Genomic DNA, 12,024 nt, shown 5'->3' on the forward strand with positions numbered 1-12,024 from the left:
TCCCAGCTCCGCCACTTGTCAGCTGTGTGACTTTGGGCAAGTCACTTCCCTTCTCTGGGCCTCAGTTGCCTCATCTGTAAAATGGAGATTAAGACTGTGAGCCCCACTTGGGACAACCCGATGACCTTGCATCTACCCCAGCGCTTAGAACAGTGTTTGGCGCACAGTAAACGCTTAACAAATACCGTCAGTATTATTATTATTATTCTGGCGGGAGGCGTGCGGGGGCAATTCTGGCTCTTTCATTCATTCATTCATTCAGTCGTATTTATTGAGGGCTTACTGTGTGCAGAGCACTGGACTAAGCGCTTGGGAAGTGCAAATCGGCAACATCTAGAGACGGTCCCTACCCAACAACGGGCTCCCAGTCTTTCCCCCTTGCAGAACATAGTGAGCGCTCAACAAACACCATCCTTCTTTGCGAGACTGCGAGCCCGTCGTTGGGCTCGGTTGGGGTAGGGACCGTCCCTGTCTGTTGCCGGCTCGCGCTTCCCAAGCGCTCTGCACGCGGTAAGCGCTCAGTAAGTACAACGGGATGAATGAATGGCTGCAGAGCAGCCCCGAGCGGAGGAATCCCCCCGCCCCAGAAACTGTCCCGCCCTAGTGCGCAGGCGCGGGGCCGGGTTTGGGGGGTGGGAGGGGAGGGAGGGAGGGTTAAAATAAGGAGGCGGCCGGGAGCGCGGGGATCAGTTCAGCCGGAGCTGGCCTTCTCCCCGGATCGCTCTCCCCCGCTGGTCTCCTAGGAGCCCCGAGGAGGGCAGGAGGGCAAAGCAGGGCACTGCCCTCCCCGCCGGACGCTGGGCCCCGGGCTCGCCCCTCGCCCCCCGCCCCCACGAGGATCTGGCCCAGCCCCAGGGGGGCGAGCGAGGAGCCACAGCCGGGAGCCAGGCGGGGCGAGCGCTGTGCCCCCTGGCCGGCGCCTCGGCCCTGCCCCGGGGCTCCCACCCGGGACTCTGTACCGCGGGAGGGACGGCGACGGAGCGCCGCTCGGCGCCAGGTGAGTCCCCGCACCCTGCGGACCCCCAGGCCGGGCCCCCCACCCTCGCCACCCCCGCCACGCCAAGGAAATTCCCCGCCGGACGCTCCCTCCTCCTCCTGCCCGTCTGTCCGTCTGCCGGTCCCCCGATGATGATGATGGTGGTGGTGTTTGTTAAGCGCTCACGATGTGCAAAGCACTGTTCTAAGCGCTTGGGGGATACGAAGCAATCGGGTTGTCCCACGTGGGGCTCACAGCCGTAATCCCCATTTTACAGAGGAGGGAACTGAGGCCCAGAGAAGTGAAGCGGCTAGCCCAAGGTCACCCAGCTGACAAGTGGCAGAGCCGGGATTCGAACCCATGACCTCCGACTCCCAAGCCCGTGCTCTTTCCACTGAGCAATACTGCTTCTCCTGCTGTTCCTTCTGTCTGTCTGCTTCATAGACGCAGCGTGGCTTAGTGGCAAGAGCCCGGGTTTGCGAGGCGGGGGTCGTGGGTTCTAATCCCGCCTCCGCCGCTTGTCAGTTGGGTGACTTCGCTTCTCTGGGCCTCAGTGACCTCGGGGATGAAAACGGGGATGAAGACTGGGAGCCCCACGTGGGACAACCTGACCACCTTGTATCCCCCAGCGCTTAGAACATAGTAAGCGCTTAACAAATACCATGATTAGTATTATTATTACCTGCCCTCCTGTCTGTCTGCCGGGGCCACTGTCCATCCGCCTGTCCTGAGCCCACCCGGCTAGAGCGTTCCCGGACAGAGGCTGCTACAAGGGAGTTTCTCGGTCTCCAGGTCCGGCTGAGATGTTGTTTTCTTTCTCGTCTGGTTTGGTTTGGTTGTCTTCCTCTACTTTCTGGTCCTCTCCCCTCCTCCCCATCCCGAGAAACTCAGATCGGAAGCGGTCGTGCCGGGAGCGGTCGAGCAAATTTAGAAACGGAATTAAACTATCGGTGATGGGAGTAAGGGGGTGCCCAGGGTGATACCTTTGGTGGGGTCCAGAGAGGCTCTGGGAAGAGAGAGGGGAGCGGGGAGAGGAAAGCTAAGCCCCTTGTTGGGGAGGGACCGTCTTTATATGTGGCCGATTTGTACTTCTCAAGCGCTTAGTAAGCGCTCAATAAGTACGATTGAATGACTGGATGAATGAAAGGTAGGCCGCTTCCTCTTCTGGGCCGCGCTGGCAGGAGATCGCCGTTGCTCAGGACAGCGGCCCGCAGGGCCCACACCGTAGGGAAGGATTGTCGGGGGCCCTGGTATTTGGGGAAAAAAAGCCTCCCCGCTACTCCTAATCTCCAAAGTCCAAGAGAGTCTTTCCGTTCCCAAGGGAAAACTCCCGGGAGCTAGGAGAGAGCCGGCCCAGAGTTTTGCGGGATGGGCCGGGCTGATGCGGGAATTCCGCCGGCTGCCTGGACAGGTGCACAGAGGTTTGCCTCACTCGGTAGTTTTCACCTCCCGACTGGGTACTTTTCGAGAGGGTCAACCAGGGAACCTTCGAGCGGCCGCCCGAGCCCCTCGAGCCCCCGTCCCCATCCCCCGACCTTCCTGAGGATCCCCCAGGGAACTCAGGAGTGCCGGGCTGCCTCGATTCCCTTCCGCGAGTGCCGTCCTAGGAGCGGGGGGGCGGGAGGCTGCAGGGGCTTTGGTCCCTCAATGCGGCCTTTGGGGGTGGGGGGGGTCCATCCAACGGCAGGAGAGTCCGAGGCAGTCAGAAGATCGTGTGCGTTTATCCGTGCGCTCACGTGTGCATAAATGTGTATGCGTGCCAGTGTACGGACTTTGTGGATGTCCGGATGCGTGTGCCTGAATGGCTTTTACGTGAATGGATAGATGGGTGCGTGGGAATGCATGTGAATATGTGCGACTATGTGTGTGGGGGTAGGTGTATAAATTTATGTGTATGTGTATGTGTGTGGGGGGGTGAATGGGTGGGAGGCGGGGCGCTCAGGGGCGGGGGGCTTCACCGCTCTTGCCCCTGTTTTTCATTAAGCCCCATTAAACCAAAATGCTCATGTTTAGTGGTAGGAATGAAATAGCATTTCCAGTACTCCGAAGATGACGAGGAAAGGGCTTGGGGTGCGGGCTGCAGAGTAGCAATTCAAAGAGAAAACTCAGCCCGTACCAAGGGCAAATCTTTCTTTGCTGCATCCTCTTTTTTTTTCTCTGAAGAGAAAAAAAGAGTTTCAAGGTCCTGGGGCTGCCAGGACACACTCCTTAACACGTTCCGCAGCCGCCGCGGGAAAGTAGGGCAGACGGCGGCCACACAGCAGCAGCCTTGGGGCCTTGGGATTGCTTGTTTCGTTAGGACCTGGGCAGAAACGAAGGAAAGAACGGGCGGAACGAAGTTCAGGGCCGTTGCAGGAGACGGCTGGACTGGAGTCCGAAATTTACGGTATTAATCAGCCTTCGCGCTGGTGGTCCAGCCGCCTGTCACCGCTGATGGTTGTGATAAAATTTGAATGATGATTTTATAAGGATTGAGCAGAGATACCCAGGGCGCAAGCTGATGGAACTTTCCCGGTCCTCATTAATGTAAGCAATTAACTCTTTCACGCTCAATTAGACCATAATAAGCCTCTATAATAGATTCTGCACACACCATTAATACCCTTAATAAAGCGACAGTAGATACCGTAGTTGGGCACTCCAGCACATCGCCGCTGTGAAAAAAATCCGCTCGTGCACACACACACACACACACACACACACGCAAACTCACGCACACATGTAAGCACACATACAATCACACAACTTATTCATGTGCACTCCAAAGTGAAAGGCATTTCTTAACGATTCGAATTTCATCCTCAGCCCGTTCCTAAATACTGGCGTCTACTACCGCTCTTCGATTTGGCAAAAGTACACTGTAATGTACTGAACAACCGACAGGCCGGTTAATATTTAGATTAAAATATTAAAAACATTTATATTGTAGTTTACCATTCAGGAAAATAGGTTTTCGATTATTTCCCGTGACTGGAGGGCTGAATTTATTTTATTGAGTTCACAGGTGGGCCTGGGTGGCAAGTTTTTAACTGTATTCAATTTCTCTGGATTTTTAGTCTAGGGACCCGTTTGTTTGTGTGTTTCCTTTCTGTCTCCGTTACTTTTGGCCGCTTTGGAAAAATTCATACAATTTTCCCAATAATGCTCCCAAATCCCATTCCATGCGGAATCCATCTAGGAAGACGTCCATTCCTGAGAGAACCCTCGGTCCCTGAAAACCTCCCAGCTGAGAGAGGCCACTCGGCTTCGAACGGAGAAATAATGTCTAGCCCGCGGCAGGACGTGGTGGGAATAGTAAAGTCTCAATAAGAATTGTTGGTCTAGGACTTAGACTGGGAATCCCATGTAAGGCAGGGACGGAGTCCATCTGAGTGACTTGTATCTACCCCAGTGCTTAAGAACAGTGCTTCACACGTAGTAAACGCTTAATGAATAATGATCATCAACCATAATAACTATTAATGAAAATATTGTTATTAGTAACTATCAATGGACCACCTGGCCCCAGCTAAACAACGAGGCATTCCGCTCAATCACCCTCCATCACACAGTAGTCAAGGGGCAGCGACCCCCAACCCACAATGGCTCAAGAGCAGTGCCAAGAGTCTTATGTTCTAGAGGAGATTCTTGGCAGAGTATGTCAGCGGCGGGGGAAGAAGGGCGCTTAACTTTCAACCCACCCGGACCGGTCGCTATAAAGTGATTAGTTCTCGTTTACACACCCTGTGTTTAAAAACTGAACCGTTTTTTAACAATTTGTATCCTTGTTGTTCGGGAGGGGGAAGGGGAAACGGGAAAGCTGGAAACGCAAATAACCAACACCCAGACCCTTCTTCTGGGGAGGCGGCGGGGGTGTGGGAAAGGAAAGAAAGATAAAAATCTGTTTACAGGAACCAGAATTAAAGGTAGCGGTAACTCCGAAATCAAAGAGCATGGCTGTCCCCCGTCGGCAGCGAAGAAGATGGAGAGGGCTTTGATGCCTGGAGAAAACCTCTCTGCTCTCTTTCTCCGACAGAATTCGCTCCTCTGATTCAGAATGCTTGTATTTTATGTGTCGATAGTGGATTCGATCTGGGAAATTTCCCCCACCGTTGGCTGAGAATGACTATTGGCTGAGTGCCTGCCGAGAGGAGAAAACCTGTGACTACCTGTACGCTCCCTCCTCCTCTCACTCTCCCCCACCCCCCGCGTCCAAACCCCTGCCAGAAACCAAAATCGTTCTCACAATCGAGGTTGGGATGGATAATTTGTACTTCCTTGTGGCTAGAGAGTGATTTGTCCCCTGATCCTGGGTGTGGTTGGGCCTGATTGGGTTGGGAAAAGACTCCAGCGGGGTTTTCGAGGCTAAGCGGGGTCATCTGGCCAGGGAGGAGTTTTCCTGTGTTGTTGTGGTTCATTTCGGGGTGACGAACGGAGTCACTGTCAGCGCTCAGCCCAGCTGAAACCTCCGTCCCGGCCCCGCCAGGCCCCAGGCTGACATCCTGGGACGGGAAAGGGCGCGGCCCAGAAAGCGCCGAAACTCCTCAAGAAGAGATTGGTGTTGAGGGGGCCCAGTTAGCATCTCTGCCCTGGGATAGAAGGTTTTCACACTTGTTCAGGTTGGCGCCTCAGAGCCCAGACTTCATCGGAAAGCCGGGCAAACGCGGGAGAGGCCCCTCTTCCCAAACAGGAGACTCTCCGGTGGGGAAAGGGTTAACTCAGGAGGAGAGAAGGAGAGGGAAGGTGAGGATGCAGGACGGTGCGGGGCAGACAGGGGCTAATTCATTCAGTTAATCGTATTTATTGAGCGCTTACTGTGTGCAGAGCACTGTACTAAGCGCTTATCGCTCCCCCGGCGAGTCTGTCCAGTAGTTAGACGAAGGCTGCGTGGTTCGCAGTGAGGGTGCTCCCTGCGGGGGTGATCTGGATCCCAGGCTATAGGGATCAGGAAGGCGGTGGTCTTCTGGAGGTCACTGAACGGATGATTGACCCTTAGGCGTACGTGTGTGTGTGTTTGTGTGTGTGTGTGTGCGTGTTTGTGTGTGTAGGGAGAGGAACGGGAGAGTGACACCGCGGTAGAAACAGGCAGAGAGACATACGGAAGAACAGAAAAGATTCAGAAAAAATTTAAACAGTAACAGGAAGACACATAGATACAGAATGGGCTCAATTGCATCTCCTTTTTTCTTTGGTACGATTTTGCTGTTCAGGGATTGCGTTTTGGGTTTTTTTGTTATTGTTGTTGTTGCTTTTTTCCGGGGCAATGGGGTGAGCTGAGAAGTGGCCAGCTCGAGGAGCACTTCTCCAGATCAAACCCCGCGCAGGTAGGAGCGGGCTGAGGTCGGCGGGCCCAGCCTGCCCTACCGGCTCGGTCCAGAAGGCCCTGGGGAGAACGGCGTGGGTGGGCTGGGCCGGCGGGGGCAGGGCGCTGGCATGCCAGCTGCGGCACAGTGGAAAGAGCACGGGCTTGGGAGTCAGAGGTCATGGGTTCTAATCCCGGCTCCGCCGCTTCTCAGCTGTGTGACTTTGGGTAAGTCACTTAACTTCTCTGTGCCTGTTACCTCATCTGTAAAATGGGGATTAAGACTGTGAGCCCCAAGTGGGACAACTTGATCACCTTGTATCCTCCCCAGCGCTTAGAACAGTGCCTGGTACGTAATAAGTGCTTAACAAATGCTATTATTATTATTATTATTATCATCATCATTATTATTATCCCGCAACTGGTATCCCTCACCGCCGACCCCTGGCCCGCGTTCTACCTCTGGCCTGGAAGGCCCTCCCTCTTCAAATTCTCCAGACAATTACTTTCCCCCACTTCAAAGCCTCACTGAAGGCACATCTCCTCCAAGAAGCCTTCCCAGACTAAGCCCCATTTCTCCTCATCTCCCACTCCCTTCTGCATCACCCTGACTCGCTCTCCCTTCTCTTCACCCCCTCTCCCCCTTCTCCTTACTCCCTCTCCCCGCCCCACAGCACTTAAGTATAGATCTGTAATTTTATTTATATCGATGTCTGTTTATTTGTATTGATGTCTCTTCTCCCCCCAGCCCCCCACCCCGAGACTGTGAGCTCGTTGTGAGCAGGGATCGTCTCACAATGATGAAAATACATCGTATTTTCCCAAGCGTTTAGTTCAGTGCTCTGCACACAGTACGCGCTCAGTAAATACGATAAGAGTGAATGAATGGATCCCTCAGGACGACTCGATCCCAGCTGGGCCCGCGGGGCCCGGGGCCAGAAACTCTTCAAGGGTGAAGTCCGAGATTAAACGCAGGGTCTCCGCGGAAGGGAAGGCGGACTCGTCCTACTTCACCTCTCCCTCCCCTCTTACTCTTCTCTACCTCCCCTTCCCCCCTCCCCACTCCCCAGCTCTGAGCCGAGTTGCCCCAGGCATTAGGCCTTGCTACTTGCTACTTTCTAGGCCTCTCCTATTCGAAATGGACTTTGCATCGATTTAGCGAGCCTCCGGACTACCTCGGTGGGGCCGGCTGGCCCTCCAAGCTACTCTATCAAGTCACCCAGCAAGCCCGCGAGGTGGGAAACCTCGGACGGTGGTCTTGGGGTGGGTTCGTTCCCTTGCCGGTGAAAAGGCCCAAGTTTTTCGCGGTTACGTGAGGGCGGGGATGCCAGAGCGGGAGAGGGTGAGGGAGGGTGTGTGGTGGGTGGGCGGAGAGGTGAATTCGAGGGTGAGTAGGGGTGACCGGCTCTGGACGGGACAGGGAGGGGGGGGGGAGTCCGAATGACTTCAATCCGCCAACTGAACGGGGATATCGTGAAATGATAAACCTGCAGATGGAGGCGCCTTTGAAGTCCGCAAGGTGACACCCGTCTGTGCCCTATTTTAAAAGGAAAATGTGAGGTCTGAATTCAGGGTTTATGGGGGGAGAGGAGGAAAGCATTTCAGTTTCCGGGAGCAGGGAATCCATCACTTTGGTGGTTTATGGGTCAATAGACTCCCTCCCCCCACCCCCCCAACCCGTGTGTGTGTATTTCTTCCTCTTTCTGTTACTCATCTGGGGATTTGTGTCTGCTCATTTCCTCCTGTGTTTGTTGCGCTTACTTGTTGCCGTGTCCAAGTGGTCCGATGCTATCCCTCTTCACGAACCCGTTCCTTTCGACGACCACGGGTCATTTACCCTCGAGGAAAAGGGAGCGGGCGGGGCGGGGCTGGTTGCTCAGGGAAATGACGGTGGGATGCGGAAGAGGAATTCGATCCACCAAGCAATAGGATTTATTAAGCAATCACTGCGTACAGACCTCTATATTAAACGCCTGGGAAAATCCAATAGAGTAGGAAATAGATGCCAGATTGCCAGGTAGCTGGGGAGACAGTCACTCGAATTCTTTCATTCGTTCAAACGTATTTATTGAGCACGTGCTGTGTGCAGAGCACTGTACTGGCGCTTAGTACTGTACTAACTCGAATAATTTAGCTCTGAATTTCCGCTCCCCCCACCCCGCCATGTCTCTTCCCTCTCCCCATCCCATTTCTCCCTTCCTCAACCCACCCCCACCTTCCCGCTTTTTCCTTTTCAGGCCGTCGACTCTCTCTCCGCGGCTCTCAGCCACCACCATGGGCAGCAAAACCCTTCCGGCGCCGGTGCCCATCCACCCCTCCTTGCAGCTCACCAACTACTCCTTCCTGCAGGCGGTGAACGGACTCCCCGCCGTGCCCTCGGACCACCTGCCCAACCTGTACGGCTTCAGCGCCCTGCATGCTGTACACCTGCACCAGTGGACCCTGGGCTATCCGGCCATGCACCTGCCCCGCTCCTCCTTCTGCAAGGTGCCCGGGGGCGTGTCCAGCCTGGTGGACGCCCGCTTCCAGCTGCCAGGCTTCCCCTGGTTCCCGCACGTCATCCAGCCGAAGCAGGAGGCCGGGGGCGCCCCCTCGAAGACCAAGCCCCGCTTTGACTTTGCCAATCTGGCCTTGGCTGCCACCCAGGAAGACCCCTCCAAGCTGGGGCAGGGTGAGGGACAGGGCTCGCCGCCGGGGCTGGGCTCCCTGCTGGACGTGGCCAAGCTGTCGCCAGAGAAAAAGCCCACGCGGGGCCGTCTGCCGTCCAAGACCAAGAAGGAGTTCGTCTGCAAATTCTGCGGCCGTCACTTTACCAAGTCCTACAACCTGCTGATCCACGAGCGGACTCACACGGACGAGCGGCCCTACACGTGCGACATCTGCCACAAGGCCTTCCGGAGGCAGGACCACCTCCGAGACCACAGGTGAGCACTTATTTAGCGCTTAGAACAGTGCTTGACATATAGTAAGCGCTTAACACCATCATTTATTATTATTATTATTATTATTATTATTATTATTATTATTATTATTATTATTATTATTATTATTCTTAGCACCGGTGCCCTGTATCCAGATACCCCGAGGAGACCAGGGTGGGCTTCGGGGTTGAGGGGAGAGGGTACGGAATTAGACGGGGGGGATTATTCTGGGGTCAGAAGAGCGAGAGGATGCCCCTGGCGCCCCTGCCCTCTCCTCCCCTCGCCCCGAGGATGTTCGGCTAGAAGAGGGCATCCTTAAGGGGCCCATTCAACAAACCACAGCCCCAGGCTCGATTTAATTAAACCACCGATCTGTCAGCTATCCACCGAAACCAGAGGGCTTTCGTGATCTCTCCTTTCATTCAATCGTATTGACTGAGTGCTTACTGTGTACAGAACAGTGTACTAAGTGCTTGGGAAAGTAAAATCCAGCAATAAAGAGAGACAATCCCTACCCACTCCCTTCCATCCCTTTCTATCCGTCCCTTCACCCTTGGTAGAAAACATAGTTGAAGAAGTCTTCTAGCCCATTTTTTTTTTCTCTTTTCTGACGCCGTAACCCGACCCCCTCACTAGTTCGACATTCACGTTTTTCAGGATTATCTTTTTTTGGAAGCGGGGCAGGTGGAAGAGCTGCAGGTTGAAGCAATCCACCTCTGGGTTCCATCCAGGTGACTAGCACTTGTTCCGGCTCCAGCCCGGGAGACCCCCGAAAGCCCCCCAAGTCCACCTCCACCCCAGTCCCCAACTCCCCATCCCCACCCCCCGGAGGGCCACGTGCTCGGATTCTGCTCCCTCTGCAGAGGGACGAGGGACCGGTGGTTGTCGGGGGTGGTGGCGAGTGGTGGAAGAAGGGCTCTCCCTGTTCCGTCGATCTTCGAGATCTCAGTAGCCCAGCTCTGCACGCAGTAAACGCTCAATAAGTACGATTGGTTGAACGAACGACCCTCTTCTTCTCCTTCCTCAGATACATCCACTCGAAAGAAAAACCTTTCAAGTGTCAAGAGTGCGGGAAAGGATTTTGCCAGTCCAGGACTCTAGCCGTCCACAAGACACTGCACACGCAAGTCAAGGACCTCAAACCCTCCAAAATCAAATGCTAAACGTCCCCAGAGCTCCCGATAGCCTCCTCACCCCCACCCCCCCGCCGCCCGCCCACCACCCTTGCCCCCCTCCGTGCCCTCCTAGGCTTGCCCACTTCCGAACGGACCGAGGCTTCTGGCACCACCAGGGAGACGGGACGTTTCTCCCCCGGGCAGCCCGGGCCGACGCTTCCCCAAGTAGCTCCCGGCCTGACCGGTTCCCCACCTGCGGTCCCGAGGGGCAAAAGCCAAGGAGCCGTGGGCCTGTGGCTTCCAGGAACTTTGTGCCAAAAGGTGGTGCTCTCGTATCGGACTGATAGCTCCCTGGACTTGGAAAGCCACCGCAGCGTAACTTTCAGAAGTATTACTTTTTTTTCTATTGTTATTTTATACGTTTTAATTTTGTTCCGATTTTTTTTGTTTTGTTTTTTTAAAACTGTATAAGCTTGTAACTCTTACACTGCGGAAAAGGATCCAGGAGAACCGTTGAGAAACTTCTTCGGATTCACATCACCTTTCGTCCTCCCCCTCCCTCCCTGCAGATTTAAGGAAAAAAAAACCCCTTCCCCCGTACTCTTTCTCTCTGGCTCTCCCTCTCTCCTGCCCCCCCCCCCCGCATCTAGTTCTCCTTTTCCTCCTTTCTCCCTTCTTCCTTTCCCTCATCCTTCCCTCCTCTTTCTCCTGCTTCCCTTCCTTTTTTCTTCTCCCCCGTCCTAGAGCTCCTCCACCCCAGTCTCCATCCGCAGCTACCCAAATCCGGACCCGCCGTAGCCGCTCGCCAGAATTTCAGGAGCCTCAGGTCTCCGACACCCTGGACTGATCAGTATTCACTCTACAATCTACTCGGAGACTTCGTTTCTATTTGTGGTCTGGTGCCTTAGGGAGAGAGTTGTAAAATGCGGACTATTTAAATGCACACACACATACACACACATACATACACACACACACACCCCACACACACCGAGAACGGAGGAAATAAATCAAGCTGGCGCTCTGCACAACGTGGTTTCAGTGGTACTTTTAAGTCTGTTTTTCTGTGTGTGTTGGTGACATATCCCAATCGGAAAGTGAAATGCTGGCTTTTTGGAACCGTGTTAAAAAAAAAAAGAGAGAGACATTCCAATATGTTTTATAAAGAGAAAAACTTGTACGGCTCAGGCACTTTATGCTGATGATTGGTAATGGACATTTATCACTGGAGTTTTTAAATATTAAAATAAATGGCTATTTTACAGGCAGCCTTGCCTGGGTGAGCTTTTCACTCACACACTCGGAAAACTCGATTTTCTTTCCTTGGGAGCTTAAACTATCTGGTCAGTTTTACCCATGCCACCAGCCTATTGTCCCGAATTTTAGAAAAGGGGAAATGGAGACGTGTGAGTGAAGCAAGGATTTCTCTCTCTCTCTCTCTCTCTCTCTCTCTCTCTCTCTCTGTCACTCACTCACTCTCTCTTTCGTTCTTCCTTTTTCTGGAGGTCCTCTTTGTCCTAGAAGGAAGGGGGGAACAGGGAAAATCTGCCTGGATGAGAGGAAACCCATCACTTTGTTCTTTGCATGAAGGCTGTCTGGAAACCATCCTCAGGATTAGGCGATAATATTAGGTGTTAAAAGTGGAAGCGAAGAATGAAGCAGCCACGCCGGCCTGGGGGTGGGGGTGAGGGGAGGGGAGGAGAGGGTTGGGGGAAAGGCGGAGGGGTGGGA

The 12,024-nt window shown here is 54.1% G+C and overlaps 1 protein-coding gene across 2 annotated transcripts; it reads left to right on the forward strand.

Annotated features, from left to right (window-relative positions):
- Positions 1-759: 759 nt before the first annotated feature.
- Positions 760-11,561, forward strand: OSR1 (odd-skipped related transcription factor 1). Of its 2 annotated transcripts, XM_038752540.1 has the most exons (3): positions 760-997; positions 8,495-9,181; positions 10,206-11,561. In XM_038752540.1, exons 2-3 carry the CDS (start codon positions 8,532-8,534, stop codon positions 10,339-10,341), a joined length of 786 nt encoding a protein of 261 aa, XP_038608468.1. In that variant the 5' UTR covers positions 760-997; positions 8,495-8,531; the 3' UTR covers positions 10,342-11,561. The 2 variants fall into 2 exon arrangements, with proteins under 2 accessions (XP_038608468.1, XP_038608459.1); XM_038752531.1 differs by lacking the exon at positions 760-997 and having other exon boundaries at positions 8,340-9,181.
- Positions 11,562-12,024: the final 463 nt, after the last annotated feature.

The sequence above is a fragment of the Tachyglossus aculeatus genome, chromosome 1 (genome assembly GCF_015852505.1).
Source record: "Tachyglossus aculeatus isolate mTacAcu1 chromosome 1, mTacAcu1.pri, whole genome shotgun sequence".
NCBI lineage: Eukaryota > Metazoa > Chordata > Mammalia > Monotremata > Tachyglossidae > Tachyglossus > Tachyglossus aculeatus.

Bases quoted from the DNA above. Each gene is read 5' to 3' on its own strand.
- OSR1 (XM_038752531.1), top strand. From the start codon at position 8,421: ATGTCTCTTCCCTCTCCCCATCCCATTTCTCCCTTCCTCAACCCACCC. The intron at 9,182-10,205 runs GTGAGCACTTAT...CTCCTTCCTCAG, and splicing joins GACCACCTCCGAGACCACAG to ATACATCCACTCGAAAGAAA.